The sequence below is a fragment of the Procambarus clarkii genome, chromosome 20, assembly GCF_040958095.1.
Source record: "Procambarus clarkii isolate CNS0578487 chromosome 20, FALCON_Pclarkii_2.0, whole genome shotgun sequence".
Classification (NCBI taxonomy): domain Eukaryota; kingdom Metazoa; phylum Arthropoda; class Malacostraca; order Decapoda; family Cambaridae; genus Procambarus; species Procambarus clarkii.
In genome coordinates this window covers 23,371,312-23,389,435 of record NC_091169.1, presented here as the reverse complement: position 1 = coordinate 23,389,435, position 18,124 = coordinate 23,371,312, and the positions used below count along the sequence as shown (strand labels likewise).

At 41.3% G+C, this 18,124-nt stretch overlaps 1 protein-coding gene across 3 annotated transcripts; it reads left to right on the top strand.

The window, feature by feature from the left end:
• Positions 1-1,209: 1,209 nt before the first annotated feature.
• LOC123755471 (XK-related protein 6) lies at positions 1,210-17,484 on the top strand. Of its 3 annotated transcripts, XM_069327707.1 has the most exons (12): positions 1,210-1,519; positions 1,576-1,775; positions 2,041-2,301; positions 3,417-3,621; positions 5,031-5,123; positions 5,907-5,966; positions 6,149-6,282; positions 7,318-7,444; positions 7,994-8,127; positions 11,144-11,282; positions 13,799-13,976; positions 16,067-17,484. In XM_069327707.1, exons 3-12 carry the CDS (start codon positions 2,250-2,252, stop codon positions 16,229-16,231), a joined length of 1,287 nt encoding a protein of 428 aa, XP_069183808.1. In that variant the 5' UTR covers positions 1,210-1,519; positions 1,576-1,775; positions 2,041-2,249; the 3' UTR covers positions 16,232-17,484. The 3 variants fall into 3 exon arrangements, with proteins under 3 accessions (XP_069183808.1, XP_045594141.1, XP_045594140.1); XM_045738185.2 differs by having other exon boundaries at positions 1,210-1,775; positions 2,178-2,301; XM_045738184.2 differs by having other exon boundaries at positions 1,210-1,775.
• The last annotated feature ends 640 nt before the right edge of the window (positions 17,485-18,124 follow it).

Below are 18,124 nucleotides of genomic sequence, written 5' to 3'. Positions count from 1 at the left end.
TGTAAAGAACAAGGTGAAGCTTGAAAAAGTTCAGAGGTATGCCACTAGGCCAGGCTAGTCCCAGAACTAAGAGGCATGAGTTACGAGGAAAGGCTGCGGGAAATGCACCTCACGACACTGGAAGACAAAAGAGTAAGGGGACACATGATCACTACCTAGAAAATTTTCAGAGGAATTGACAGGGTAGATAAGGATAAACTGTTTAACACGGGTGGTACGCGAACGTGCTACTTTGGAACTTTTGTTCTAAGTAGCTGAATCTAAAATAACAACAACAACGCCGCTGAGTGGACAGCGCTCCGGGGTCATAATCCCAAGGGCCCGACTTCGATCTCCGGCAGAGGCAGAAACATATGGGCAGAGTTTCTTTCCCCGTGGTGTTCACCTAGCAGCAATAGGTACCTGGGAGTTAAAACTGCTACGGGGTGCTTCTTGGGGATGTGTATTTGTGTGTGTGCGCGCGCGTCTGTAACAGAAATATATGTAGTAGACATAATAGAGGAAAAATAAATTGGTTAGAAAGGCGGGGTCCAAGAGCATAGCTCGATTCTGCAGATGCAAATAGTAAATACATCTCACACCCACCGGTTGACCAATATTTTTCACTCACACTCGCGCTCAGGTCAAAGCCAAGAGGCCAAAATTCTCAGTGAATATAAATTACAGGACTTATTAAAACACCACTTGGTGGGGTAATGAGGCATAATGATGTCAAAAAGTGTTATCTGCCGGGTGGCAGGGTGTTATCTCTGTGTTTTCATCTTTACATACCACATGCAACCCAAACATTGTAATATGAGTTGTTCGTCGAATGTATTCAGAATAATTAGTTTCAATGCGTATGTGTTCTAATAGTTCAACTGATACAATGTTACTTTACGTACATGCTGGTAAATGATTAATCCTATTTAGCTTCAGTAATAGACAATTTAAGATAACAGCAACTGGCTTATTTATTACTCAGACAAAAACAGAGCCAAGTCTTATTGCAGTTTTTGTCCTACTTAAAACTATGCTCCCTGTATCATCCTTTATTCCGGGGATTTCCTCGATTATTATTACGGGCTCACTATAGCCCGCGCTACATGGACATTTCGTTCTGAGTAGCTAAATCTAAAACAATATCTATTATTGTTGGATCAGGCTTTTGCTATCTCAGTTTCACTCTTATCTCACCCCCCTTTCGAAGGCTAGGCGGAGCACCCTCACATCGTGGTACTTCAATTCTGGAGGAGCAAGCAGTCTCGCCTTCCCTTGAGCACTGGCCACTATAGCTCTGTCCTCCCTTGAGCACTGGCCACTATAGCTCTGTGTTCCCGTGTGCAGCAGCCACTATAGTTCGTCTCCCGTGTATAGAGGTTACTGGCTAGTTTCCCGTGTATACCAGCCACTAGATGACCTCCTGGGTGCACAGGCCACTAGCTCGACTTTCCCGAGTGCACTAGCTGGTCTCACGTGCACAGGCTACTATAGCTGGTCTCCCGTGTGCACCGGCCACTAGCTGGTCTCACGTGCACAGGCTACTATAGCTGGTCTCCCGTGTGCACCGGCCACTAGCTGGTCTCACGTGCACAGGCTACTATAGCTGGTCTCGTGTGCACCGGCCACTAGCTGGTCTCATGTGCACACAGGTTACTAGCTCGTCTTTAGTAGCCTAATAATAGTAGCCTCGTCTTTAGTGCACACATGCCGTTAAAACTATTTGTAAATCGTTATCACTGTAACGGAATCGGGACAGAGAATGTAACTTCATTTAAACATAATTAATAGTTCAAGTAAGTAGGGTACAATTATTTTAAAGTTTGATTATATATTGATATATCAGATAACATAATGTTCGTGTCACTATGCACCAACAACTGTATTTCGTTGTACTGTAATCAGTTGCCTACATTTTGTTAATCGCAGCGTAATATATTAGTGTGCCATGTGGTGCTCTACCAGTTCAGACATCAAATTAGCAACTGTATCGTGCTATCTGATATTAATAGGATAAAATTACTTTTTCTATATATAACCAATCTGTGTACCCGGACGCAGATAAAAGAGCACACCAAGGCATCAACATCGAAGGACACAGCACCGCTCCTGTGCCAGATAAGTCCACTACGGGCTCACCATAGCCCGTGCTACTTGGAACTTGTTGCGAGTAGCTGAATCTATAACAACACCAACAGCATCAACATCATCTGCGTGCCCCCAGACACGGCTAACAGAACACGCTAAAGGGATATCAGAAGAATCTCACAATGTCATTTAAACGTGAAAGCGATGACTACGTCCACCATCGCCCCAAGGCTGGTGAGTAGCTATAACCCTAAAAACAAATAGAAAGTTTGTTAATGTAGTTCATTTATAAATTATTACAATTGATTATGCACCCATGAATGGGTGGTAATGAAAGGGTTACATTCATCCAGTTAGGGTAGGTAGAGGGGCGACGCCACAATAATGGGCTCAGGCATTGAACTCGTGTGGGTTTATAATTATAAACAGATTTGTAATCATGTTACAAGTATAATTCTTGAATTACAGAACTGTAGTAAATGTTATAGTGGTTATGAAACAGTATATGTGCTAATAACAGTAAGTAAACTTGGGATACATGGCTAAGATTTGTTCACATTCAATTACATATAGTAATGTAGGGTTTGAGAGCATATACTTTTTATGAGTTTACATTTAACAAATCAAATCTACATCAGCAGGAGGTGCATACTCAGATTGTAGCATAGTCTACCCTGGGCAGTAGTAATTACAACTTAAAATACAACTTAATGATGAGTGATGTATATATAATAAAGTATGAGAACTCGAGGATATAAATCAAACTAGTGCAAGGGCGGGGATACCAGGTTTGCTAGACACCCACTGGACGCCGTGAAGGAATTACTGTCACAAATCTTGTTCAAGTCAGACCCCGTTTACATGAGCTGTGTATTCAGAGATTAATTCACACTAATCCTGAATCTGTTGATGGCGTAAAACGTTTATATTTATGTCTTGCAGTTATATTTTCATGTTATGTTCCAGGTAATTCAAAGGTCATGCAAATTACTGTCAAATAATGTTATATTTAATAATAATAAATTACATGAGTATCATGAATTAATATATAACTCATTCAATTAGTAAGCTATGTACAGATATTGCTAAATTTACGTTTAAATAAAAACTAAATATGACTTGAGACCTGTAATGGTTTCCATAATTGTGTTAGGAATATATAAGAGCTGCGTGTATATGTGTGGACACACGGGAGACATCTCCCGTCACGCAGGGTGCAGTTGCACCTCCACAGATCTCCAGTATCAGCTCTTGATACTGGTAATGGCTCAAAAGGGCCACCACTTACGGGCTATTCATGCCCGTGCCACCTTTTGGATGGCTTAATCTTCATCTTCTTGTGTGGACAGGAAAGCCGCCATCCCCGCCACAGTTCACGTGGCTGGAGTGTGTGTGGATGGTGGTGGTGTCGGTGTCATACTTGGTGGGCTACTGTGTCCAGCTGAGCATAGTGGTGGACAAGTACACCCAGGAGGAGCCCCCGCCAGGCTGCGGCCTCTACCTACTCTTCTTCCTCCTCCCGCACCTGGCGGCCGGCCTCAAGAACCTTCAGTAGTGAGTATGGTCGTCGACTTGACACGTCTCTCTCTCCACTCATCGACCCAACCACTTGGGCTGGACGGTAGAGCAACGGTCTCGCTTCATGCAGGTCGGCGTTCAATTGCCGACCGTACAATTGGTTGGGCACCTTTCCTTTCCCCCCGTCCCATCCCTAATCCTTATCCTGACCCCTTCCAAATGCTATATAGTCGTAATGGCTTGGCATTGTCCCCTGATAACTCCCTCCCTCCCTCTCCACTCAACGGAATCAAATTTATTTAATAACATTTTATTTAAGCTTTATTTAATCAAATTTTAAATATTCAGTCACTTTTTATTTATTAATTTATCCTGTTTTATATTTTCTCTTTTTATCACATTATATTTAGTTGTTCAATCATTATTTATTAATCCAATCGCCCTTTTCTAGATATTTAATCACGTATATTTATCTGTTTAATCACCTTTATTAATTTTTCAACCTCCTTTGATTTATTTAATAAATTACGTTTTATTTGTTTTATCACTTTCTGTTAATCAATTTGAGGACTTTTTTCCTATATTTTTTTAATCTTTTATTAAATTCATATATAAACATATGATTATCTCTCCACTCAACGAAGGTCCTTGTCACTGACAATTGTTGAGTTTGTACTGACATATTTGTTTGCTGGGTCGTCATCTCTATATGACGTATATTCATTGTGCTATATTTTATACGTCATTCCATTGTTTCAGTCACTTAATTGCGTATTATATTGTTCCGTATGCGCGACTCTCCTATTTTGTTTAGCTCAAGGGCCCCACCTCTTAATCTTCAATTAACTGAATTGTGTGCTTGTTCTCTGGTCTTTCGAGCTGTCATATCTGCTTTAAAATCCGTGTATGGGGTTTGTCTCCACACTCTACTCTCCATAGTGCATTCCACTTCTTCCAAACTCTGACACTGAAAAAGTTCTTAATATTGTCATGTCATACGGCTCATTTTAGAAACTGATGTTCCCCGTATCCCCTCGTTGGGTTGTCACTTATCAAGTAGTTTACCTGTTTACGTTTCCATTCCCCCTGAGTATTTTGGACGTTGTGATCATGTCTCGTGTTTATACCTCAGGGACTAGACGGATGGCATGCCTTTGAATATTTCCTTGTTTATTTGCCAAGGTGAGGGGATCCCTTTTAAGGTGCTGCATATTCCATAATGAGTCTAGTGTGTGTGCCTGTGTTTGTTTAGTGTGGCAATGTAAAATATAGTGGAGAAATATGAGCACTCTCGCATGCACGTGTGGAAAAACATAAGATATTGACGATATTGATTTTGATGATACTGATTCATTTAGTGATTTTTTTTTAAATTTCTTATGAAATGATGAAATTAATTAAGTACTTTTACGGTGAGGTGATGATATTGCTGTTGTGTCCTGCAGCCACTTCCGCGAGGCCCGGGAGGAGGAGGGCGAGGACGGCGCCATGGGATGGGTCCTTGCCATCGTCTGCCTCCCCTTCAGCCCCCTCATCAGGTAGGTCATCATCTTCCTCTTCGTCAGGTAGGTCACCTTCAGTTCGGTCGTCAGGTAGATCACCTTCATCCCCTTCGTCAGGTAGGCCATCTTTATTCTCCCTCGTCAGGTAGATCACCTTCAGCCTCCTCGTCAGGGAGGTCATCTTCAACTCCACCAGCAGGAGCTCCGTCACCAGGAGTTCCGAACAACACTATAACATCATGTAAGTAATGATGTAACTATTTCATTACCTTTGTCAGGGACAGGAAGCCTGCATACTTACAGACCTTTTCGACGTCCTTTCCCCCCCCCCCCTTGGCCTCCTACTAACCTTCCCCGGTATGCATTCGACAATTGCCTAACCCCCCGGTGCAAAGTTTACTGCTTGGTGAACCGAGGCATCAGGTGAAAGGAACGGTGCCCAGCCGTTTCTGTTCCACCCAGGAACCGAACCCGGTTCCCTCCTTTGTGAGTCGCGAGCCGTTTCTGTTCCACCCAGGAACCGAACCCGGTTCCCTCCTTTGTGAGTCGCGGACATATAGACCACGTGCTCCAGAACCCACATATAAGCATTCAACCTATGTAGCAAGTTTCTAGTCAGCTCCATGATTATGTGACCAATTTTATCATTCCATTTAGCCACTTAAACCGAAAAGTATTAAAAACTGTATATCCGTAAAAACCTTTACAACTAAATGATAGTCAATTATATAAATAAAAATCAACAAAATCCAAATGTGGCAGTGACTAATTATTATTTATACATTCATTATAATGCTAATTTGTTAATATTATCCCCAGGTTCTCACGGGCGTGGAGATTTGGTGTCGGGGAGAAGACTAATTGGGAAGACGGCATCAGGTATGCTACCCCCTCTCCCTTTAACATCCAAATTACATGATCCTAATATTAAAGATAGAGCCATGTGTGTGTATCTCTGCCCATGTGTGTGTGTGTGTATCTCTGCCCATGTGTGTGTGTGTGTATCTCTGCCCATGTGTGTGTGTGGAACCCGACCAAGACATAAACAGCTGTGTACACAGGTATGTGGACGAGATGGTGACGGTGGGAGTCCTTAGGCTCTTCGAGGTGCTACTGGGCGACGCCCCGATGCTCTGCCTCCTCCTCCGGGACGATGTCTGGGGGCGCTCTTACGACTGGCGCGAGTATTCCCAAGGTAGGCACTGGAGTCACCTGACACAGATGGGGTCTACAGTCACCTGACACAGATGGGGTCTACAGTCACCTGACACAGATGGGGTCTACAGTCACCTGACACAGATGGGGTCTACAGTCACCTGGCACAGATGGGGTCTACAGTCACCTGGCACAGATGGGGTCTACAGTCATCTGACACAGATGGGTCTACAGTCACCTGACACAGATGGGGTCTACAGTCACGTGACACGGGTGACTGATTTATAGTCACAAGACATACTTAGATGGGCTCTGCAGTCGCGTGGTTCTCTTAGGTATTAGATACAAGGGATATACTTAAATAGGCTTTACACTCAAGTAACCACCCAATCCTCCTAAAATGAAAGTACTTATAGAAATTATTTGGTCGAAAGTACCAATATGTAGTGATGTACCACTAAAAAAATTATCCTTGTATTACTGAATTTGGCCAAATTAGAAACTTTTTAACGGCAACATAAATATACCTGAGAGTAACTAACACTAGTGGCCTCGACGAGGACAGGAAGCCGACGGCTTGTTGATTTCTCCCCCCCCCCCCCTCTGTTTGCTTTGATCCTTTCCAGTTGGATTTTAAAACCTAACAGTATTTTGTCATTTACGGCTTCGGCGGGTAGGCGGTTCCATGGGTTTATAAGCGTATGGGTGAAAAAAAATCTCCCGTTCTCAGTCTTACATTGTGGCTTGTTGAGCTTGAAACAGCTGCTCCTAGTTACATCTGACCTTTTGAAGAAATTATCAGGATCAATATCCTCCAACTTGTTCAGTATTTTTTAAAATTTGAAACTTGGAGTTTTGCCATGATGCTTCCATGTCACATTTGGCTATCTAATCCAAAGGCTTTGGCTCTAGGCAAATCATTAGGCTTTGGCTTTACAGTCACGTGACACAGTCAGGCGGTACAGTCACGTGTCATATTCGCTGGTGGCAGCTTCTCTTACTGAGGTATGCTCTCGACTCTTTCGAGGTACACATCTGCACAAAAATGAATTCTCCTATTTTTGGTCCCTTTCAGGTCCTCAAGACCTGCTACAGTGTGGTCCCCGGTGTGTTTTGCAGCCCCAGAACCCCATCACGTTCTGGATAGTGTTCAGGATGCTCTTCCTTCTCTCTAAGATGGCCCAGTGTGTCACGTTCTACCTGTGAGTAGACCTCCAAGTGAGGGGAAAATCGAGGTGTCGCTTTCTACCTGTAATCATATCATTGGATGTGACCCTTTGTGCTGGGCTATTCCCTATCATGTGACCCCACGTTCTGGTTCGTCCGTACCAACTAACTTCTCGTTCTGGTTTGTACTTTTGTGTGACCCTTCCACATAATTGTGTGACTCCTTGTTCTGGTCCCTCGTTCTCATCCCTCCAAGTGTGTGGTCCCCTCATTCTGGTTCTTCCTCTGGTATGAACCCCCATTTTGGTACCTTCTTTAGTGTGAACCCTCGTTCTGGTTCCTTTCCTTTTGTGACCCCTTATTCTGATCCCTCTCAGTTGTGACCTCTTTCTGACCTTTCCCAATTATGTGACCCTTTATCCTGTCCCCTTCCCTACCATATGAGTCACTTTGAAAAAAATACTATTTAAACAGGAGGATGGGTTGAATATATTGTTCTCAGCCTAATTTCTTTATCTTTGAATTCTTCATTTAGCTTCCTATAGTTCTCCTGTTCTTATATTCTGACAGCTTTTCCTCAACAGGGTCATAGTGAAGCGTTTGCAGCGCTTGCAGCAGCCCCAATATTTTCAGCACCTCCGGGGTACCAACTCCAGACAAGGCCGGCTTCACTTCTTTGCTACCCTTGTCCTCTACCTCGCGCATTTCTTCCTCATCGGTAAGTCTACCTGGCTAATTTCACTATTCCATCACCAAATCTTCTTATTGCTCATTTGTTTTCTAGAGTTGTCAAGTTAAGAGAATTAATGAAAAACCCAGCATTTAATGTAATGAAACACATGTTTCTGGAGAAGCCACTATGGCTCGGTAAAAATATCTTACTGAGATTGCTACATACTAAAGGGTCACATCAGTCGCGGAAGCTCTGTTTGGTCTACTGGGATATACCAGGGTCCACTGGGGACAGAATTTGGTCCCCCTCACAAAAGTGCAGAAAACAGGTGACAATATATCACACCACTGGTGAAGCCTCCAGAAAGACAGCGAAGCTTTACAGACAACTGGAAGGTTCACAGAAAACGAAGCAGTGAAAGTGCCAAACAACTCTACCAACAATTCACACAGAACAAGGGATTCAATCAAAATAGCTACAAACTCATTAATGCCAATTACTGGCACTTCTGACAGTCAGACAGGCAGTCTGACCCATCTTTACTTGACTCACCATCTCAGTTTTTGAGCTGATGAACAGCCCATGGTGAAACGATGTACCTGGAGAGAGGTGGAAAATCAGGAAGCCTCAGAGGCTCTGCCAGAAAGAGGCATTTCATTACATTCAATGCTGGGTTTCTGGACAGAGTCCCAGGTGGCTCCTTGAAGGTAACTAGCCAGACAGAACAAACACAGGATTTACTAGAAAGGAGGAGAGGCAAAAGACATTAGGACAAAGAAGAGAAACCAGATTTGGGGAGACAGCCCAAAGCAACACTCGGTTCTGGCAGAACACTGGCTAAATAACTGGGCTGCCAGAACCCTGTTAGAAAGCCAAAACCCCTGACCCCGAATAGCAGCCCAAGACTTGTTACAAAAGATGGTGGGCAAATCTGCATACAATATTTGCAAACATCATGAGCCTGAGGCTGGCGACTTTAATGACACAGACGATCCGAGAAATGATCTGAGAAATGGGAACCAAGGAAACTGAGTCAACCAACAAGTTGTCCACTGATGTAGAACTAGTGTAATGCACATAACGACGAAGGGCCGCCACCAAACACAACAAATGATGTATGAGCAAATGATGATGAGTAGTAGATTGTTGGAACAAGTGGGAAGGTTGAGGCCAAAACCGTCAGTAGTTTCAAAGCATTATATGAAAAGTGTGCTGGGAAGATGGGACACCACGAGCGTAGCTCTCATCCTATAACTACACTTAGGTAATTACCCCCAGCCAAACCAAGCATCAACTACAAAGGGAGTCCCCTGGAAGCCTGCCAACTCATTCTTCACCAGAAAAGAAGGATAAGGCTGCAAATGAACAAACCACCCACCAGGACCAAAAGAACAGAGCCCCTGCCTCTGGAGAAGAGCCTGTAACCACAACCCTACAGCCAGAGAAGAGAGCCAACAATAAGATAGTGTTAAGAAAAGTATCCCGAGCCGAAGTGTAAAGCATAAATAAGGTGCGGAGAGAACCAACCCTCCATGATGAGTGATCGCATTGTCAAAGAAGGAAGCCTCCTCAGGAAGCACATGTTTTGGAAACTTGATTCACCCAAGGACCTACTCTGACCAACAACAGGCGAGGTCCCAGTGGCCCAATTACTTCCAAAAGGGGACAAAACCCTGAGGAAACAAATGAGCAATAGGGTGGCAGGAAAAAGCTGCAACAGAGATAACATGGGCAACGACATCCTCTAGAATGTGGAGGGGGAAGAAAAGACGGCGACGGCCAAGAATTTTGAAGGCTTCTTTTCTGTGAACCGTGCAGTTGTCTGTAGAGCTGTGCTGAATTTCTGGAAGGAAGGAAGGAAGGAACTATCAGGGGAAGCGCCAAGCCATTACGACTATATAGCACTGGGAAGGGGTCAGGATAAGGATTTGGGATAGGACGAGGGGGGAGGAATGGTGCCCAATCACTTGGACGGTCGGGGATTGAACGCCGTGAATTTCTGGAAGCTTCTTCTGGTAGTGGATTGACACCCACTCACTGCACCTCTGTGAGGATGGAAAGGGGGCCAGGTTCTGCCTCTGATCCCTGGTAGGCCAAGCATAACTTCCACAACTGATGTGACCCTTTAATATGGTATGTAGTAAGCTCAGCAAGATAGCTTCAGTGAGCCAACAGGGAATCCCTCCAGAAAAATGGGATTTAGTTTAATCACATAATGGTGATCAAGAGAGATATTGCTAATCTTTCATTCCAATACAATACTATCATCAGTATTTCACAACACAAACAAAATTCTAAAATAATGTTAAAAATGAAATGCAACAGTTTCTCTTCTCCTTCTCAAGTCCTCCTGCCAGCACTATATAACTTAACATTAAAATCAAATTGGACATTATATGAAATATGTGTATTCTTGAAGTGAGGCGGTAACTCTTTTCTAAGTCTTAGGAGGTAGTTAATAACATTTAACTCTGCAAATGCAGTTGAAAAATAGTGATGTGGTTGTTAATTACCTGCTGCAAATACAAAATTTTCCATCACAGTATTTTGATACTGAAGACCTTAGTTACCTTGATATTAATATAGTCTAGGATAGTCATATTGTTCAGTTGAGTTTCGATAGATGAGATTTAATCAGCTTGAATTAGGATGTTATGGAACGTTATGCCTGATTAAAGAGGTCAGGTAGCATCTAAGCTTAACAAGTAATGACTAAATTTAAAAGCTAAGTAATGTTAAAAGTAAAGTGATTTAAGGTATTCTTTATGTACCAGTTATGATACTCATATTTCAACCTTTAGTAGTTTGTTGTACAAACTTTTCTCTTATTTTATTTATCATGTTCCGTATTTACATTTAAAACTTTTTGTTTAATTACAGTATTATCAACCTCGTAATCTAACCCATTTATTTGTGAGTAGAAGTCACAAATAAATGGAACTTCTTATCACAAGAAGTTCCTCTGTGACTCATTTGTCTTCAGTTTTCATTTACATTCCCTCATTCTACTGTTTCTCACTTTAACCATTGCTTCTCTGCCTGCTCTGCCAATTCTCCTCAGGGTCACGGGTGACAGGATACAGCATGGTGGGCACAGCCTGGGGACCATGGGTGTACTTCATTGCTGGGACCCACTGGGTTGTTAATACTGTCTGGCACCTTATCTCTGTCCTCAATTCCAGAGGTCTCACACCTGCCAGGTATGTCTCGTGTGCATTTCTAGGTCTCTGTCTACATTTTTTTTCTTTTTATCTCAAGCTTCTGACCAGTAATTGGTCGAATGTCTGTGCAGGCTGTCTTGCCATTAGCTAGGAGTATTTGGACAAGTCCTAACAGGTTTCCTGTTCCCAATAATGGGATACAATAGCCTCTACACAGGGAGGAGGGGGGTTTGGTTCCACATCTCATTAACATCTAATCTTATTAATGCCTCGAAGTCCAAATTTAGCCCTATGTCCTGCTATACAAAAAAAAAAAAAAAAAAAATCAAAACTCCACATATGATTGTGCTAACAATGCACTAGTTTAGTTGTTTATCAAAGAAAAGTGCCCCAGTAATCTATATAAGACAGAATGTCTGTCTTTATCCAAGGAAAAAAGGCCAGACACTTGGGGGCTAGCCTCACGGAGCTTTGCAGAGCGATTTGCATTTGTATGGCAAGTGTCATAGGGTGCTTGGGCTTGACTCTCATGACCTTTTTACGAAGGATCGGTTCCTATTTCAAATCCTAGCAACTCCAATGAAGTTGACATCACTTCAAGTTAATGGGTTTGTTGTAATATGCAGCTTCAAGATACTTGAGTTAACTAATAGCTTACATGGAATATACTGCATGTATAGATACAGTGTACTGTAATGCTTTAACTGACATACAGCTATAAATTACTTCAATAGAGTAAATAGCTTTGAGTTGTCTTGTATTACTAAGCGTCAGTTGCTTGTAATTCCCGTTAAAATATTTAAGCATACAAGCAAGACAAGCAATGACTTCCTAACATACTGCACAATACCATACTAAACTTGAATGTCAACAATCTGTAAAAGATAAATGCTCTTTGTGTGTTGGACATAGACCAGCATGCCAGATGACTACCTCATTGAAAGAAAGTCGGATAAATAATAATTACCACACTGTAATTGTACAACATTGTTCTGGTTAAGGATATCAATTGCATTAAACAGCCAGACTCCAGTGATGATGGATGGGTATGGGGTGCATAATAAATGCACCCCATACCCATAAATGAAACAAAACCTGTGAGGTGATAATCTAGTAGTGCTGCATTTTAAGACAAAAGCTGGAATTTTGATACTGGTAGATACCTTACATTCACGTCACAGTTAAGATTGAGGTTAGGCATGCCGGTGATAAAGGAGCATAAAAACACTAACCAGGTCAGCATTATCTTATCACAGAGAGAAGATTCACTGCAATATCTGGGTTAAGTTGCATTTATAATTTAAATTCAAAATGCAATTACAAATATATTTGTATAGTAATTATTGTGATTAGTTATTTAATGATTTATCTAATAATTGATTAATGCATTTACTTGTCATGAACTACATTATTCAGTATAATTCATTACTGTACGTTAACTACATTACTTTATTAAGTACAATTCTCATTAAGGAATTGTTTTATTACATTATCAAAACAATTCCTTAATGAGAACTTCTGTTTATAGCAAATGACACGAAGTGATTACATGTACAGCCGTCCAGTCCCTACCCAGACCCACCAGGCCCTTACCCACACAACCACCCAGTCCCTACCCACACCCACCAGGCCCTTACCCACACAACCACCCAGTCCCTACCCACACCCACCAGGCCCTTACCCACACAACCACCCAGTCCCTATCCACACCCATCATGATTCTGCCCACACAACCTCTAAACCCTTAGTTGAAACTGCTTATAATGTTCCTAGTTATACCCTTTTACCAGGACCCAAGGTCCAATCTTCTATCAGCACACCAGAAATCATTATCTTGGTTGGGATGAGGAATTATGTGGTTTGACCATTTGGGTTTGTGAGTCTAGTTGTGTTGTAGTTGTGACCTGTAGCACAGTGGGCTCACGGCTGATTGACCCTAAAGTTCGATATGTAGTCGAGGCAAAATGTTTGGTAACATTTCCTTACACTCAATGCCTCTTCACCTAGCAGTAACTAGGTACTCTGGAGTTTGGCAACTGCTGTGGGTTGCATCATATGAGGTCTGTCATTGGCATAGGGGACCTCAATAAACCTAACAGGTTTCTTGTCCCTGACAATGAGAAACTAACAGCTAGAGTATACACGATTTAACCTCTTTTCCCTTGTCAAATATATTTCTGGGGTAGCCCCCTGGTGACTTCCTGAATCTATCTTACTTAGATGGCTCCCCAATACTAAGTCACATCAGTCACAAGAGTCCTAATTGGTCTTATTGTGAGCAGAGCCAGAACTTTGCCTCGCCTCAATTGAGGCCGGTGTTAAGCCAGGTGAATGTTAGTTCTTGCTAGAGCCTGGCTTAAGCAAAATTTGCATTTATGACTATAACGAACTTTACATTTTAACTTGGTTTTTCTTAATTTTCATCTAGTGTGCATTAAGTTTGGTGGTTCACAATCCATTTATTTTTTAAGGTAGGATCCTCAGGATTCTTTGTGATAGAAAAGTCATAGATGTGTTTACCAGGTGCATGCAGTAAGTTGTCCTTGGTTCAACAGGTCAGTGTCTTCCTTGCTGGTTGGGGCAGTATGGTTGATTGCCCTCACTAACGAGCAGGGTGGGCGGCAGCTGGGCAGATTCATCCTCTACTACATGCTGGCCTTCTTCGAAACTGTCGCTTGTGGATACCTTTGGAACTTTGCCATGGCAGGTTCAGGGGATTTTTTTGCTAATAAGGTGAATATACAAATGGTTCATAAAGATATTTTGTAATGCTGTTTAGGTTCTTCATTTAAGATATTTAACTATATGATAATAATAATAATAATAACAACTTTTTGGTGGTTAAATTTAATATCAGAACAATAGTATTTGGTTTTAAAAGTTCAAAATTTTGGTTTAAGTTTTAAGATGTGTGACATTTTCAAACAATGCAGTATAAATGACTACAAAATTGGCAAATGTAATTATAAACTGTGAATGAGTTTATTAATAAAAAGATATTTAGGATATTTTAATTGCTAATACTGGAACAGCATTGAAAAGTATGAAGGGATCTTTAATGCACTACATTACTGTACTATTGCCTTTGTCCAGTCACCTAAGAACCTTCTCAGAATGCCAATATAAATGTTTATTTTATGTAATTAGTTTTATTCCTATATTCTGGGGGAAGCCCCTTGTGGCTTCCTGAAGCTATCTCGTTGAGATGGCCCCCAAACCACTGGATTGCATCGACTGTGGAATTCAGTTCGGCATACTGGGAACCAGAGCGAGAACCTGACCCCCCCCTCAGAAGAGACTTAGGAAGCAGGTTACACTCTGCCACCTCACCGGAAAAGGCATCTAGAAAGTCAGCAAACCAATACAGACCACTACTGGGATCAAAAGACCAAAGCCTCACAACTCAACAATGTAAACAAATGAAAAACTCTCAAAACAAGCATGCGTTTTTTCCCTCCCGCTTGTTTGGGGAAGGAAGGGGAGCTGGGGCTCAAACTGTGCACCAACTCAAGCCTTCAGTTCCACCACTGATGAGTTCCTCCACCTTTGAGGTCCCAGATGACTATAAACTTCATAATTGACTTGTTTATGTGGCTGTAGTTTCAGCTTTAGTGGCTCTAGCAAGCCAGGATTTTGGTTCTTTTCCAACTTACCAGGTTTTGGGTCCTAGTGAGCTGGCAGAAATCCCAGTTTTCGGCTTCAGATTAATCTGAAGTTCCTGGTCTGCCTCCTGCAGCTTTGCTGACTGGTATTAGATTAGCAGTTGGGAGGTCATGCGGGAACCTGAACTTTTGTTTACCCTGGGCAACGTTTGGCTTTGGGCATCGTGCTGGTTTCACCAGTTCTGCCTGTTTTGCCAATGCAGACTTCCTGACTTCCTCTTTGGGTTTTACGGGGTTTGGTTCCCTGGCGCCTTTCTTACCCATCCTGATGTGTTCACAGATGCCTTGGTTCTGGGTTGGTATTTCATGACCAATACTTAGCAGGCCTCCCAGGGTTATTAGTTGGGGTCATTGTATTTAGCATGTCATAGGCTGTTTTTTAGGCCCTGGTAGACTTCTTGGGTTGGCAATCTACCAGGGTCTTGGCAGCTCCTTGTTTGTTCAGTGTTCCTGGTCCTGGTTGGGCTTATGTTGCCCTGGGTTGGGTTTCCTGTATCAACATCTCATCTTCATGTGTATTGTTGCCATTCTTCCTCCTCCTTTAGTCCAATATTTTCTGTCTTATCTGTAGCTTCAGGGAGCCATAAAACCAGCACTGAATGTAACGAAAAGCCTCTTTCTAATAAGGCCACGATGACCCCCCTTTCCCTACCCAGTGCATCACATTATGGTCGATCACCTCCAACAGAAGCAAGATGGTGATGGAGCAAGGAGCTTCCAGGGTGCTGCCACCTATTGGTGCCATTCATAACTAAGGGGTTGAACTCATTTCTGAATGAATCTTTTTGTAGAATCATTTGACTGTTTCAGTGCTTCAATTTCCATACCTTGCAGCTGTCTATATTCCTTTGCTTACTTTCTAGATGTTTTCTCAGTGAAGGTGATTGTAATAATCTCCTACTCACCATGAAGAGGCAGCTAGATCCTGGTTCTAATCTCTAATAAGCCATACAGGACATATGGCTGACTGTCATTAGGGAAAAGCCATCTCGGCGAGATAAGTTCAGGGAGCCATCCAGGTCCTACCAGAAAGAGTAATTTTATTACATTCAACACTTTTTTTTTTTTTTTTTTTACCATTTCAGTACAGTATATACTTTCAGATTTTGTCTCCTGAAGTGCATAATTTTTGTTTAATGATTGATTATTGTATATTTTCAGGCCCCGTGGTTTATGTTGGTTATATTCATGATTGGACTGATGCTTCAGATAATGTACTATGCAATATGCCACCCAAGCAAGCCAAGCTTCACCAAACGTGGCCTCTTATGTTGTTCAGGTGATCGTCGAGACCCCATTGACAGCGATGATGAAAGAAGAATGTAAAAGAAAAGAGCAGAACCCTTGTAAATAGGCTGACCATATTTCCTGGAGAGAAAAACGGGACACTAATGGCAAAAACGTGTTATGTAATATTCTATATTCATGAAAAAGTAAGATAACAAAGTTTTATTATATAAACATATTGAGCTTACAATTATTCTTCAGAGATAGAACCCATCTAAAATTTAGGTAGACATAGAGGGGGGACCGTATTTCACCATGATCATACCACGAATATTTCTCCAACGAAGGAATCTTTCACAGAAAATGTCGGTCTTTTCAGCATCCTTAAGCTTCTGGCTACGTAAATGTTGGATGATGTTGCTTCCATCTCCATGAGCAACGAAAAAATGGACACTACAGTGTTGGCATATCATTTTTGTTCCATCAGTACACAGTTTGCCCAGTTTAATAAATTTGAATTCCTTCTGGAGATCGTCATTAAAACTGCAGTTTCGCCGCTTTGACATTACAAAGATATATTTAAAGCTTTAACTAATGCTACAGCAGAACAGATGCCACATCTGATATGCGCAAAGGTTGCTAACTTGTATTTTCTATTTTCTGCGAATTAAATCACTGCCGATATTGACACTGTACTTGGTATCGAACTCTGCTACTCTATTGTTATACGAATTACTAGTATCCATGATACTGACATGTGATATACATTATGAATAATAATTTATGATTGACCAGTATTGAAGTATATTTATAGTTTTGATTAAAAACTGCACATATTGAAATTTTTATAAAAGCAATGGGATGGCCGGGAAATATTAAAAAAACAGGTACCGACCCTTTCACAATAATGAGTATGGTCAGCCTACTGGTAAATGAATTATTACAATACATCCTTATTCAACTCGTCCTGTGAAAACTCATGTATATACTGTAAATACTTTTTTGATTTAGTGTGTTGTCAAGAAATGTATGGAATATAAAATTATGAACTTTATAATAATGAATATATTATTCCGCAGAGGTATAGGATGTTTACGATGAATATATTACACTTTTCTACAAATAAAAATACATATACTCAGTACATACCTTAATACTGTATATAAAATTTAGTAAACTAAGCCATAGCCGACTTCAGCAAAAGTATTAAAAATGTTAGTACTGTATAGCTATAGTTTTGCTATCTTGTAACAGACTTTTAGTAATGACCATAAAAATCTATGTCATATTCAGTGCTTAGAAATATAAATGGTTAAATTAAAACTAAGACAATAAATATCATTTTTTTTGTATCTATATTTTTTTATACCTAAATTGTTTCATCATAACCGTTCATGAGATATGATCACCACTTACAAAATTCTCAGGGGAATTGACAGGATAGATAAGAATAGATAATTTAGCATGATTGGTACTTGCAAAAGGGGACACAGGTGGAAGCCGAGTACCCAAATGAGCCACAGACACATTAGAAAGAACTACGGAGTAGTTAATAAATGGAATGCGTTAGAAATTGACGTGGCAGAGGCAGATTCCATACAGTTTTAAATTGTAGATATGATAGCTCAATAAGCTCGGGAACCTGTATACTACACCTAAATAAACTTTTTATGACTTTTGCGAGACCAAAATGGGAATACCTGAATACAGCAGTTGTATGGTGCCCAAATCTCAAGAGGCACATAAAGAAACTGGGAAACGTGCAAAAGCATGCTACAAAATGGCTTCCGGAAGTGAAAAACAAGAGTTACGAGGAAAAACTAGATTCGTTAAACATGCCAAAACTAGAAGATAGAAGAAAAAAGAAAAAGCCGAAACACTAGTGTGAACCACGAGCAGTGCCCTTTCCATCCTTAAGAATCATTTCACAGGTAAAAGAAATAAAAATGTGCCAGATTCTTCTCAATACAACAAAGTTCCTACACTGAAAAT

Coding starts and splice junctions, on each gene's coding strand:
- LOC123755471 (XM_069327707.1), top strand. CDS start 2,250: ATGTCATTTAAACGTGAAAGCGATGACTACGTCCACCATCGCCCCAAG. Junction 8,128..11,143: donor CGCGCATTTCTTCCTCATCG/GTAAGTCTACCT, acceptor AATTCTCCTCAG/GGTCACGGGTGACAGGATAC. Junction 11,283..13,798: donor AGAGGTCTCACACCTGCCAG/GTATGTCTCGTG, acceptor TTGGTTCAACAG/GTCAGTGTCTTCCTTGCTGG.